General features: G+C 41.5%; 1 protein-coding gene across 4 annotated transcripts in view; it reads right to left on the reverse strand.

The window, feature by feature from the left end:
- The window catches only part of man1a2 (mannosidase, alpha, class 1A, member 2), a 144457-nt gene that overhangs the window by 77821 nt on the left and 53060 nt on the right, over window positions 1-13576 (reverse strand). For all 4 annotated transcript variants that reach the window (XM_085134472.1, XM_085134474.1, XM_085134473.1 and 1 more), the window contains exon 4: window positions 11939-12035. In XM_085134472.1, coding sequence (XP_084990598.1) covers window positions 11939-12035 — 97 coding nt within the window. The remainder of the gene's footprint in view (window positions 1-11938; window positions 12036-13576) is intronic.

The raw sequence follows: 13576 nt of genomic DNA on the forward strand, positions 1-13576 counted from the left end.
TATTTTAATTAACATTGCAGCTAGAGAGCTGCAGGTCATGAAATATTAAGCCGTGGAAGTGCCGATTGCAGCCACATGTAGAACGAGGCAGGCTGTGCAAACAGAGCACTGGGGGAACTATAGGTGAACTGAATAGAGAGTCTAGAGTGTGGAGAACTAATCCGAGCAAATAAAGAGTAAAATTCAGAGCAGAGCAGCAGGATTATGCCGGTTTCAGGACTGAAGAGCAGAGCTGCAGAATGAGGTGGATCAGTGTGAACAGTGAGGATCAGTGTGAACAGTGAGAGGTTGCAGGCAGACGTAGACAAAATCAGAAACTTTAACTTTTCTAATTTGTAAAATGAATAAATCCTCTAAACTTAATCTTAAATACCAGTGTTTTAAATCTAACTTATAATTTGGAAATTATTGTAAAAAGTTATGTAAAATTAACAATTTTACATTTACAGGAAATGCCTTTTGTTGCCACTACGTCTGTTGTTGTAGGATGGGGCCAAAATCTTTCCCGTGGTATCAAAAATGATATTGAATATCAAGCATTTTCCTGGGTATCAGTATTGAATTTGAAAGTATCATGACAACCCTGCTCCATTTAAAGAAACAGTATTTTCTCTGGAGTGTTCAGGATACCTGGAAATACTCACGTTCGACTTTAACAAAGTAGCCGAGTTCAGTTAGTGTCACAGGGATTTAATCTACTATCTAACTCGATCATAAATGGCATTTCTTCACAAAACGCTGCAGCTGTTACCAGCAGAAAAATTAATTTCTAACATATATGTGGTGCAATTTTGGGAGACGTGAAATAAAATGAGCTGTCGTCACCAAAGTCAAGATTACCATGATGCCTTTTGCTTTAAAGTGAACCTTTGTTCCAACAAATCACTCAGTTTAAAATTTAGCAAGCACAGTTAAAGCGTCCTGCACAGTTCTGGACTGTTTGTCCTCTTCTATGGACCCAGGTCCTCTGTGGCCCTGCAGCCTGCCCTGTAATATACCCAGTGGCAATTAATGAAGCCAAATCAAACTCCCCAGAATAATTCAGACCAGCCTGGCTGGCGATGAGTAACTGGTTACCAACTTATTTGGCAGCAGAATTAAACATCTGCTGTGTTCTGTTTTCTGCCTCAGAGTGTTACTGGTCAGACTGGCCTTTTCAGCTCTACATGAGCTCCCTGGATAAACCTCAGCCCGGATGCCCGTTTCCAGGCTCGGTGCCAAAGAGCCTCAGACGGCACTGGTCTGAGTGTAAAGGTATTTGCTGGCATCCCCTTGCCCCGTGTGCAAAGAAAATTAAACAAATAACTTTGACAACAGTGTCGCTTGTGTTTTCAAATGAAGAGCTGAATGGTCAAAGGATTTCAGCTCAGTTAATGATGACACAATTGAATTAGATAGGCCAACAATATGTGATTATATGACAATATGTGCAACTCTCCTGCACTACGGGCGGAGCTAGGATTATAGGGTTACTGTGAATCCCTGTATCACATATATATCCCCACATGGCTACTGTGGCTGTTTGTTTTTCACCCTAGAGCCTAGTTTGAATACAAAGTTGTAATAAAACTGCTGGTATTATTTTCTGTAATTTGGCCTGGCCTGTCATGGACAGAACACCACAGGTCTGTCTAAAAGAGCACAACTCAGAACTGAATATTAACTCAGAAGAAAGAAGAAAACAGATTCAGCAAATTTGATCTACACTACATTTTCCATATCCAACAGACAAGTTATACAAAGTTTAGATAGGTGTCTATGCTCTTTTGGTGACTGTGCTAATCTTTGTGAAAAATAATTTAAAAAGGTAATAAAATAAGAGATGTGAGATGTGAACAATGTTCCTTAGCACTGCAATCAAGTTAAAAAAATGTCTTCTTGTCAAGAGGTAATAATCGCCCAAAGGACAATGGAACCAGAAAAACATCTGCAAAGCGTATTTTTCATCACTCCATGTTATTAAATATTAATGACTAAAAAGGTCATCTAAATGATCCATCTGCTCAACTGTAAAAAGAGAATATATGGGCGTTAAGCGGGTTAACTAGGGCAATTATCGCAGCCTTTCTTGTATAAAGTTACTGCAATCTAGCCTTTCAAAAGCTCAATTTATGTTTCGTAAGTCAAAGTCTCCTTTGTTTAAAACACAAAGCATAATATCAAATGTGGGTCTTTGTCACTGACAGACAAAAAAAAAAAACGACAAAGCTGAGGAAAGTCGTCTGTATGAAAAGAAAACGTTGGCCACGATGTGTAAGTGTGGGCAATGGAGAGGAAAGAGGAGTGTGACCTTTCCAGAAGTATTTTAGTTAAATAAAAGGTCAGCAACTCCTACAAAATCTAAATAGTATGCACATGAGATTTGCTGGGAGACAGAACTATACAACTAATTTATCTGAAACAAATTCATATCAAATCAACTGGGCCACCGAGTACAACTTTTTCCCAGCTTTGCATTGCCACCAAACCTCCCTGCACTGTACTGAATCAGATCCCTTTAACAAAAAGTAACAACCCGACTGGTTCCAATGAGCCCAAACCAATTATTCAGCAGCAGTTATACAACCTTGATCATCATCTGCTCACTTTGATGGCAGACAAAAATACCAAAGCCTGTGGGTACAAACCTACAAGGTAATGTTTTGTTTAAGAAACTTCCCCTTTTTCTTCTCTGTTTGAGAGGCTTATGCACATTCCTGCTGGACTCAGCAGCAGGCAAATCCTTCTGTTTCCTGCTGTCCAATTCGGCGCTGGCAGCCCTGCTGAAAGTTTAATCTGAAAGGGAGGCTCACATTAATGTTCTGAAGAAGATTTGATGCCTTGTTTGGGAGCAGCATTCAGGTCTTACTCTTCACTCTCTTTCCACATTGTAACTGTTCCAAAGCCTGTCAGGGTAGGAATTATGTAACAAGCTCAGTCATAAATAGAAGTACCAATTAATTCTAGCAGGTACAGATCAGATCTGAAGTGGTGTCAAGAGGTTACAATTACTAATAATACATTTTTAGAAGCCATAAAAACAACTGTACTTTGCATTTAAAGGTAAAGGGCCTGTATTTGTAAAGTGCTTTTTCTAGTCCCTAAGGACCCCAAAGCGCTTTACACAACCAGTCACCCACCTATTCACACACTGGTGATGGCAAGCTACATTGTAGCCACAGCCACCCTGGGGCGCACTGACAGAGGCGAGGCTGCCGGACACTGGTGCCACCGGGCCCTCTGACCACCACCAGTAGGCAACGGGTGAAGTGTCTTGCCCAAGGACACAACGACCGAGACTGTCCAAGCCGGGGCTCGAACCGGCAACCTTCCGATTACAAGGCAAACTCCCAACTCTTGAGCCATGATCGCCCCCTATTTAACCTTAACCGCTAATGTAAGCATTTCCATTTGCTTTCATGGTTATGTTTCACTGCTATCAGATTACAATATATCCAATAACTTACTAATAACTTACTTCCAACTCGGCAAATCAAGTCCATTTGGCAGGTGACTCTGTGGAATATAGTGATGGTTACTGCTGTAACTACAGCCTGACATCATGAACCTGTGATTCCAGAAACACTAAGAATTTCAGTGAGCAAATTTGCCACCGTTACCACTGTGAACCTTAAATGTGCAGACAAGCATGGCAACAGTAACTAAGAGGCATGGAGCTTAGTGAAGCATCAGCTGGATTTCTCTCTGTCTTCTCCTCCACAATCCCTGATCTCTGCTTCACGCTCTTCCTCTGCTTCCTATTCTGCTGCAGAAAGCAGTCTCGAGTCTTTGGGCCTAGGGCAGGGCGATATGACCAAAAATATTTATCACGATATACATTTGAAAATTTGCGATAACGATATAACTGACGATATAATTGACACTAGACAAAATACTGTACAACTCCACAACTTTATTAGTGCAAAAAACCCCATCAATGTATTTTCACTTAAACAAGCAGCTGTTTTTTATGTGCATTAAAGTTATATAAAAACGTAACAGTGTAAATTCCTTGCTGACAGTTTAACCAAAAGGCATTTCCAGTGGAAACTGGTCGACATATCCTCAGCATAACCATGTATAATATCCACAAAACTTAAAAAGAGGTTATACACACACAATACCGTAATATTATGTTGAAGCACAGGACGTATCACTCCGCAAGGTGATACGTACTCGTACTTAATCCATCAAGCGGTGCGGCTTCGTAGCTTAGCAAAGTCGTACTGAAACATCTGACAGATTTTCGAGCGCCGTGTACATAAAATCGTTTCGAGGTCAGTAAACACAACCAGAATTCATACATAAGGCACACGGGATTATAAGGGGCACTGTCGATTTTCAGAAAAATCAAAGGATTGATTTTAAGTGTGCCGTATTTTCCAAACAACGCGGTAATAACGACGGCCCGCTAGCATGCTCTACCAAAAATAGTGCTTTGTTGTGTGTCTGATGGACGAAAGCTAAACCAGTTCCACACCACTGAAGTTGCAGCATTTTAACAAACCAGTTCTGGTTCATCCGTTTCATTTAACGATCCACTTTCGCTCTTCTCATTCTGCGTCGCCGCCATGTGCGTATGTAAACATAGGCAGTGCGCATGCGCATTTTACCCATATTCTATCGCGATATTTCATTTTCCTATCGTTGCCCAAAATTACACCGGTATTATCGTGAACGGTATGTAGCCCAGCCCTATTTAGGCCATCATTAGGAAGCAATCATGAGGCAAAACAGATCCAAGTTCGGCGACTCGCCTATGAACAGTAACGGTTTAGCTGACACTGTTTTACACTTACGAGCACCAAACTAAGACTATGATAATAGTGTCATAAGATTTCTGGAATCAACCCTCATGAAAAAGGCAACAGCAGTGAGGAGTTTTGGATAATAGCTTACAGCTGACAGCATGCTGCATCCATAAAAAGATAACTAAGGAAGCACTAGAAGTAGGCTCTGTGGGTTATTCAATATCTTGTGATCAATGCTGACAATACACCCAGAGCAGCACAAGATGCATCGCATTGCTTTTGTTTGTATACAGAGACTTTATGGACATGCACAAATACTCTAACACAGGGGTAGGCAACTCCAGGCCTCGAGTGCCGGTGTCCTGCAGGTTTTAGATCGCACCCTGGGTTAACACACCTGAATAAAATGATTAGTTCATTACCAGGCCTCTGGAGAACTTCAAGAAATGCTGAGGAGTCATTTAGCCCTTTAAATCAGCTGTGATGGATCACGGACACATCTAAAACCTCCAGGACACCGGCACTCGAGGCCTGGAGTTGCCTACCCCTGCTCTAACATATCATGAATACCCCAAAAGGTGTATTCAGTTCATTTGGACGTAGTGTTTATAGTGGGAGAAACGTTACATCACTCATCCAAAGTGACTTCTTCAGCTGACTGCAGGCTTCCCCAACCTTATAAACAGTACTCATGGCTGCTGATCAATGATCTTTGATTAATGACCAACGCGCGTTGATCGGTGGTTGATCAATGGTCATGACAATTTGCATATTAATAATCAAGGAACTGACCTCATAGCCAAACAGTCAAGTCACACTTTGAGAACTCAGTTTATGGCACTAGATATTACTTATTTAATATCTGCACATAAACATGTCATTTTGCTTACTGATCATGAAGCCATCACATAAAAGGCATGTAAGCAACAGGGTCAAGTAAAGTTACATCATCCACACAAATCCTGCAGAGATAATGTGAGAAGGAATGAAAATCCAGTAACTCTACAGAAGATTACGTGGCTGAGTCTACTGATTAGCAAAGCTTGAAAGCAAAGTAGTAGATAATCAGATGTCAACTTCTTCTAACCCCCCCACCAAAAAACATTACTCGTATACTGAAAATTCTGTAGTAATTATTTTTGCTTTAGTTGAATGCAGAAATTTACGAGCTTTAATGCCATTAAGAAAAGCAGCAAAACAAAGATAGAAACAGCATCAAATGCTTTTGAGATTACAACAGAGAATGTGTTGTTAAACGGAGTTTAAAGTGACAGATCATGTCTGTGGGCAAACAACCACAGTAATCTTGTAATGGAAAAAGCATGCTATGAATAATGAGGCAGCTCTCTCCAGTACTGAGCTGACAGAGGAGCCAGGTGTCCAAGCCTCATCCCCGCTTTGCATCATCCCCATTGCCTCCAACCTAACAGGCCTCTAGCAACAACATGCCTGAGGCTGTCTGTAATATCATTTACTGTGAGCGTGTCAAACTGCCGCTGGGAAAAAGCAATGGGGATGAGATATGAGCAAATCTCCACTTGCAGGTTTAGATGAAAATCGCTGGACTGCAAAACCAATAAAGCAATAACAGCCACTAGACAGAGTATGGATGGCAGGCCTCAGACTCACCACTGAACTCCCTCGCGTGTCGCGAGACGAGACTAAAGCCTCTGAAATTACTTCAAAAAGCCACAAATTAAATCTATAGAAAGTAGCAACCCTAAGAAACAACACTCCTTAATTTCTACTGCAAGTAGGGCTACAACGATTCGTTGGCATCATTGATGACGTCGACTACAACAAATAGTCGACATTTACATTGTCAATGTGTCGTATACTAATACCACCTAAATGCATGTTTGTAACTGCAATACACTACAGGAAGCTATGGGGGCAGTATCGCCTCCATCGTCTGCCAAGACTGGAGTCAAAACTAATGAAAGAGATCGCACTGCAAACGCAAAGCACGAGGACGGAAGAAAAATTAATTGTCTACATGACTGTTACCTCATCATCATTTCTAATTCTGTTTTGTTCTGTTTTAGTAGGCACAGGCATATACTAGTTTTAAAAAATCCAGTATATTTGCTACTTTTCTCTTACAGAAAGGTCATGAGTTATAGTGGCTTGAACTGTGTAGACATGGATGTGTTTGGATCTGAAGTCAAAAATCAACTCAGCTCATCTCAACAGAATAGGGTGGAAAAATAAATGCATCAGCGCGAGGCAGAGGAGACAAGGTTATCTGAGGCACAATGGGAGCCCTGGTCCACTTGTTACCATTCTGGCCAGCCCTCTTCTCTCAGGACAGATTAAGGCTGAGCTGGAAGGCATGCAGTGAGCACAAAGAGCTTTACGCATTTTCTTTTTTAACAGCTGCATGGAGGGCATGTTAAATAGAAGCAAGCTGTATACAAACTGTTGTGTATGTAATGCTTTTGTCGGGAACAGAACGCTTCTCAGTTCTAGCATGACACGGGACGATGCCGCGCTCGCTTGGTCGGAGATGAGAAATCTTTCCACATTGCCCTCCAGTCAAAAAGTCAGGTTCAGAATTCAAGTTTAAAGAAATGCAAAGAAATACTTTTTATCCCAGCATGCAGTGCATCAGGGTCTAGCAAAATATGAACGTGGTTTAAATCCATAACTCGCACTATTTTCATCCAGTCAGCCAGACTTCCCCCCCGTGTTAAAAGCAGTCAATGTCAGTAATAGCTAACACAGCAGGAGGTCCACTGCATCTCTCAAATACTGCTTTTTCTTTTTGCATTCTGCACTCTTTCCAAATCACACCAAAACACAATCAATACCGCCTGTAAGAAGACAGGATACGCCTCATCAATAATGGAAGTGTGTTTTGTGAGGAGCGCAATGCTTGATTTTGCCTTCTGTCTTGCTTGTATTTTATTGGCCACCCAGTGAATAATAACGGCGTCTATCCAGAGTCAGCTATTACAAGGCGGCAGGGGAAAACCACCCAGACAGACACAATGATAAAACACAAAAGGACATGCTGCAGATGAACAGTCAGACACACATGAATACTAACAAATGGAAGTGCGCACACACACAAGCAGCATCTATCTAACATTTAGCAGCAGCTCATAAAATAACAGAGGCGCCTCTGGCCAATTTGCCAGACGGAACGTTCCAATTTGACACAAACGCCTCATAAGCATGCACCCTCACACCGCACACACACACACGCACATAAACGCACACATCCAGCAACATTAGCATCAACACACAAGTCAAGCTGGCAACTCAAACAGATAAACAAGCACAAAGCCACATTTTCACAGGTATAAGCTCACAGTATCCAACGACTTAAATCATTATTGGCAGTGATTATTACTAACACATCTATCGATATTAACCACAGCTCTCCTTATCTTTTCACCATTTACTTTCGTAATTCAAATGAATCAAACACGACACAAAGGCTGCAGCCTACACAGTCATTCCATCCAGCTATTGTTTAGCAGGTTATGTGCTAATTGCCTCTTCTTTACAAAGCTGTGACAGAGGGCTGGATAGCTCTGGATAGCTGTGTGCCTACTTCATCAACTCTGAAAGCCATAGACCACAGACGAAGACATGCAATTGACTAACAACACAAGGAGGTACAAGAAAAAGCTTGGGAACCCTTTGGAATAACCTGGATTTCTCTACTGATTACTGACAGAATGTGGCCACCTAAGACAACTGTGGACACCATCTGAACTAATAGCACACAGGCAGTTTGAAGTGGCCATAGCAAAACTGTAGAGATGCAAGAAGCCTGAAAATGCTACACGTATATTTCTAACATTCTGTCTGCAACAGAAGCATATTTCATTTCTAAAGCATGGCAGAGGCTTGGGTTTGATTTGCTGGCTCTGAGCTTGGGTGGCTTTCAGCACTGAAGAGAACACTGAATTACACACACCATCAAAAAAAGCTCAGGCGCACCCGTAGTACAGAAACTACTTTTCCAGGATCCACCATGATCTGACTCACATAAAGATCTGACCATTTTTATACATAATAGTATGAGAGATCTTCATAGCTCCAAAGGATTCACAAATGTACAAATCCCTTACAGCAGGGGTGTCCAAACTTTTTTCACTGAGGGCCACATACATAAAAATATAGGAGGGGCTGGGCCACTTACTAAAACCTTAACCTAAACCTTACCTTAACTTTAGTATATTAAAGTTAGAAAAATCACTTACAAGTGGTCGAATATATTATTGTTGAATATAATTAAAGACAAAACTGCCTTCATCACAGCTTTCCATAAATGGATCTTTATTGATTTATTCAGAAAAAGCTTTGGTAGCTCATTCTCAGAACAGCAGCCTCAGATTTCTTCTTAGACAGAAGATTTACAGCACAGAGAAAAAACAATAAAGGGGAAAATGGGACGGGCACATTTCAAGTTTGTTATTTAAGTTATTAGGCTTAGCAACACACCTATTAATGTTCGTTTGAAACCGTTATCAACATTAACAGACTGAACTGGACTTAATAACAGGAGTCCATATAATTTTAGTAAATTATTGTGGTGAGTATCAGCTGCGCTGGGTATGTAAATTGGGACATCCAGCCGCGGTGCTGATCGCCACTCGTGCCAACAATCAGGACAAATGTCACTTGATCAAGGAGCAAATCTGCGTCAGATGAGATCAGCTGACTTTGCGTGTACGTGGGCAGTGCACAGCGGTGTGTACTCTGTGTGTTAACAAGAAAAGCGCATATAAGAAAGTGGTGTGCAAAAGCAGGGTAGTGACAGAATTGATGCGCATTATTGATATTTGAAGCATGTGTACCTGCACATTAACACACGGGTACTGTGGAATATATGTTTTACTCACCTAAAGCGCTCGTGCTCTCGTCCATTCCCCGCAAAAAATTAGCAGCTGTGCGGTGTCTGTGGCATCGGTGCTCTCATCAAAATCAAAAGCACAGCTTTATCAGACATTTGCAGTTTAATGTTGGCTGACGAGTCTTCAACAACTGGATTTCTGGACATGCTGAAGTTGTTGACGGGCGCATTATTTCGGTGACTTTAACGAGGCCGTGTTTTATGAGGTCTCCATCTGAAAAAGGCTTGCCATGTCTTGCGATGAGTTGGGCGACCTCATAGCTGGCTATTGTAGCCTTTTCCTGGACAAATTACTGTTGCTGACCCCGCAGGAGAGATACCCTTTGCTTTAATTTCTGCTCTCGCTCAGCACCAGTGTAGGATGCATAGGCCTGATGTTGGGTTTCATAATGACGTCGTACATTATACTCGTTCATAACTGCCATAATTTCAGTGCAGATCAAACAGACACACTTCCCCTTGAATTCTTTGAAGAAATATTCACTCTCCCACCATGTCTGAAATTTTCTGCATTCACTTTCTACCTTTCGCTTCTTTGGTTCTGCCATGTTTGGTAACTTGGGCTAAATTTCTTCTGTGATTGTCCTTTTTGGTGGAGCAACTGCCTCGATCGACAGTAGCTCCCCCTGGTGTTAAAACTAAGAAGTGCAATACACTCAAGCAAAAGTTGAAGTGCAGCCATATTCGATTCTATTTATAAAACACCCCTGCCTTACAGCAACATCAAATATGAGCACGTATGAAAAACAGCTTTGCTAGCGCAATTAATTTGCCCATTTATCAATTAAGAGAACTATTTTCAGAACTTTTGGTTCATAAAGATACCAGTAACATTTTCTATATCAGAAATTTGGACAACCTTGCTGACAAAAATTCCATCTTAACTGGGCACTGGTTATTTAAAACTACTATTATTTCTTCACTTCAGCAGCTTCTGTTTTTTAAAATGCCTCAGGCACGAGCTAAGCCAGGTATAAATATTGTATTTGTTACAACAATGAACTCAAGAACCTTTGTGCACTCTGAGCTCTCGGGGAACTGAGAACTCAGTTAGCTGGGCTGCACTCGTACTAATAGATTTACAGTGTATAACCAACAGGTCAAATTAGCCAGGCAACCCGACCAATCAAAGCAATCCGTGCTTTTAGGGAGGAGGTTTTTAAGAGACAGAAGCTAAAACTGAGTATTTCTGGTACAGGATATGAAGAGCTATTGCAACAGACAACAGAAGTAAAAAAATATATATATTTTCTGAACAAGCATCCAAACATATCCCAAAATAAAATGATAAATCTGCAACTGAGCATAATACGAGCACTTAAAGTTTGCATAGTTATGAACTTGCAGACTATTCACAGCCAAAATTTATCAGCTCCCATTTGCCCAAAGGAGCTTTGTAGTGAGTTTTAGCCCCCTGCATAGCCTGTCTAGCCTGCAACTTCAGTGTTTTGGTTAATTGGCGCAGTTCTTAGTGGGCGGCCCTTCTCAGTCAATAAGTTCTAAAAAGCCTCTGTACACTTCAGACTACACAGCAAGCAGCAGACAGGCAGAGTGGAGCATTAGCTGCTGAAGAGCCAGATTTGTACAAGTGCTGGCAGAGACCAAAATAGAAAGACTCACAGACTTCCAAACATATAGATATATAGATAGAGATCGATAGTTTAAGCCATAATTCAGTCATTTTAACATTTTATATGAATCGTTTCTGTAAAACATATTTAATTTGAACAGCAGGTAATGTTGTTAATGTTTTGAAAATGTACAAAATGTTCAACTACAACGAGTGTAGTGGCTGGATCATTGTGATCGTCATAGATGGCAGATAAAGAGGTGCATATCAATAAACAAATCCCGAATGTCTCTCCTTGTACAAAAAAAGAATTTCTCACCAAGCATTATCAGCTACACTGTCTAATTTTAAACCTAACACTACAACTACTGTGATAAGGCTGACACATTGGAGTGTTAGCCCAACAGTGAGATTATTTGAGTGTTTATTGCTCACTAACAAAGTGCAGATCTATGCACTAAATAAAGACTTGTTAAATATCTGCAGTATCTCAAATACATTTAGATTTCTCCTGTTCGTCACGTGCATCCTCTTGTTGCAGCCTCTCAGCGATCCTATGCTCGTGTTTGCAAACATTTTTTTCCCCCTAATGTGATATGCATCCTCCTGGAGGCACTATCGCATGACCTTGTCCACAAGAGAACGAGCCGTGTGTGTTTGTCTGAGTGTTAGGAAGATGGTGTGTGTGTGCACATCACGCATGCATCCAAGTGCGACTTATGACTGTGTGAGCAAACTGCCGATGGGTAAAGGCATCAGTATCTGGCTTACCAAAGATATTTGTGGAATGTCCTTTCTTGGCGATGGGCTTTAGCTCGTTGTGACCCCAGCCATACTGTCTGTAGCTGTCCCAGGCATGTTTCATCATCTAAAACAAACAAACAAACAAACAAAAAAACAGTATGTTAGAAGAAGCAAAGTCCTTTGACACGTGTGACATCACTGTCACAAAAAAAACAAAAGGGACACAATCATACAGTCATCATGGTGGTATGATTTCAAGTTGCACTGATATAACTTGAATTTGAGCATTACATTGGTTTATTTACAGCAGCTGTTGTAGCCTGGGTTAGTTGTCATAGGAACGTGAAATCCACCAATCAATTCAATGCAAAACAATAGTGTTTTTCTACACACAGGGCCAATGGCAAAGCCTCGTCTTCTCTCTCTATATATCATTATATTGCATTACTTCCTTTCAACCAATCATACAGACATCGGTCTACTGAGCAGAGAAGAATAAGACTCTACTTTTCATATGAGCTTTGAAAAGAGGCCGGAAAAGAGGAGACTCAGGGAGGGAAGGAGGATAAAAAGAGCAAGAGATTGGGAGATGAGCCCTGACATGGAGGCTGATGCTGTGAAGAGGCGCTCCAGGGCAAACAGAGAAGATGACACAGCCAAGGGAGGAAAGAGTGCCAGCTTTTACTGAATCAGTGCTGCTCTCTATCCATTTCAAAACACCTCCTCCCCTTCGCGACTCTTACACATGTGGCATCGTGACATGACAACAGAAAAAAGAAGGCACATTTCCTGTGCATGTGGCCGTGTATTGTATATCACAGTCTCATTTTTATGGATATCTGCTGATTTCTTGCCCTCTGTTGCAGTCTGCCTACATGACTGTTACCTCATCATTTCTGGTTAATGATGATCTTGGTTTTTACATAGTGACTAAGATGTAGAGCTCTTCCCAATACCAATTGAAAGCTGGGGTTTCCCCAACTACAAGCTACAAAATTTACAAAAATGACAAAGTGCATCTCTGGCCCATAAAATATAGACCTGTCATTTTACGGCCACCGAGCTACGCCAGTTTCCCTCTCTGTCCAACAGCCTGCCTCTTTATGTCACCATGTGCAGATGAGCATCCAAATCCTCTTCCAACTTTCTCTCTCCTTGGAGCAGGCATGCAGCCAAGCTAATAAAGACAAGGGCCAGGAGTTTCATTGTGTTCTTGGCTTCGTGGCTTTCCATGACGCACTCCGTTCACGCACCGAGGATTATAAATCAAATTAATACGCACCAGGACATGGACACTTAAACGTTGGCTGACTCCCTCTGATATGTGTTGATTGGACGCTTCATCAAATTCTGATTGGCTCATATGCCAAGGACAAACGCTGCAGTGCGGGGAGCTTGACAATGTTGACAAACTGCTTATTTAAAGGACCTTGGAATACTAATTGGACATTAGGCTACAAAATTCAGTGATTGATTCTGACAGCTACCGCTTGCCATCACAGCATCTTGGGAGATACATGCAAAGGATTGGGGGGAAGGGGGTGGATGGGCTTGCACTGACCCAGTGGCTGATGCACTCTACAATCAGAAGGAAAGCTCCTCAGTAATTTGCTGCAGAGAGGAATTAGCAGCCAAAATGAACACTCCTGTGACCTGTATTCATCA

This window comes from Neolamprologus multifasciatus, chromosome 16 (genome assembly GCF_963576455.1).
Source record: "Neolamprologus multifasciatus chromosome 16, fNeoMul1.2, whole genome shotgun sequence".
NCBI lineage: Eukaryota > Metazoa > Chordata > Actinopteri > Cichliformes > Cichlidae > Neolamprologus > Neolamprologus multifasciatus.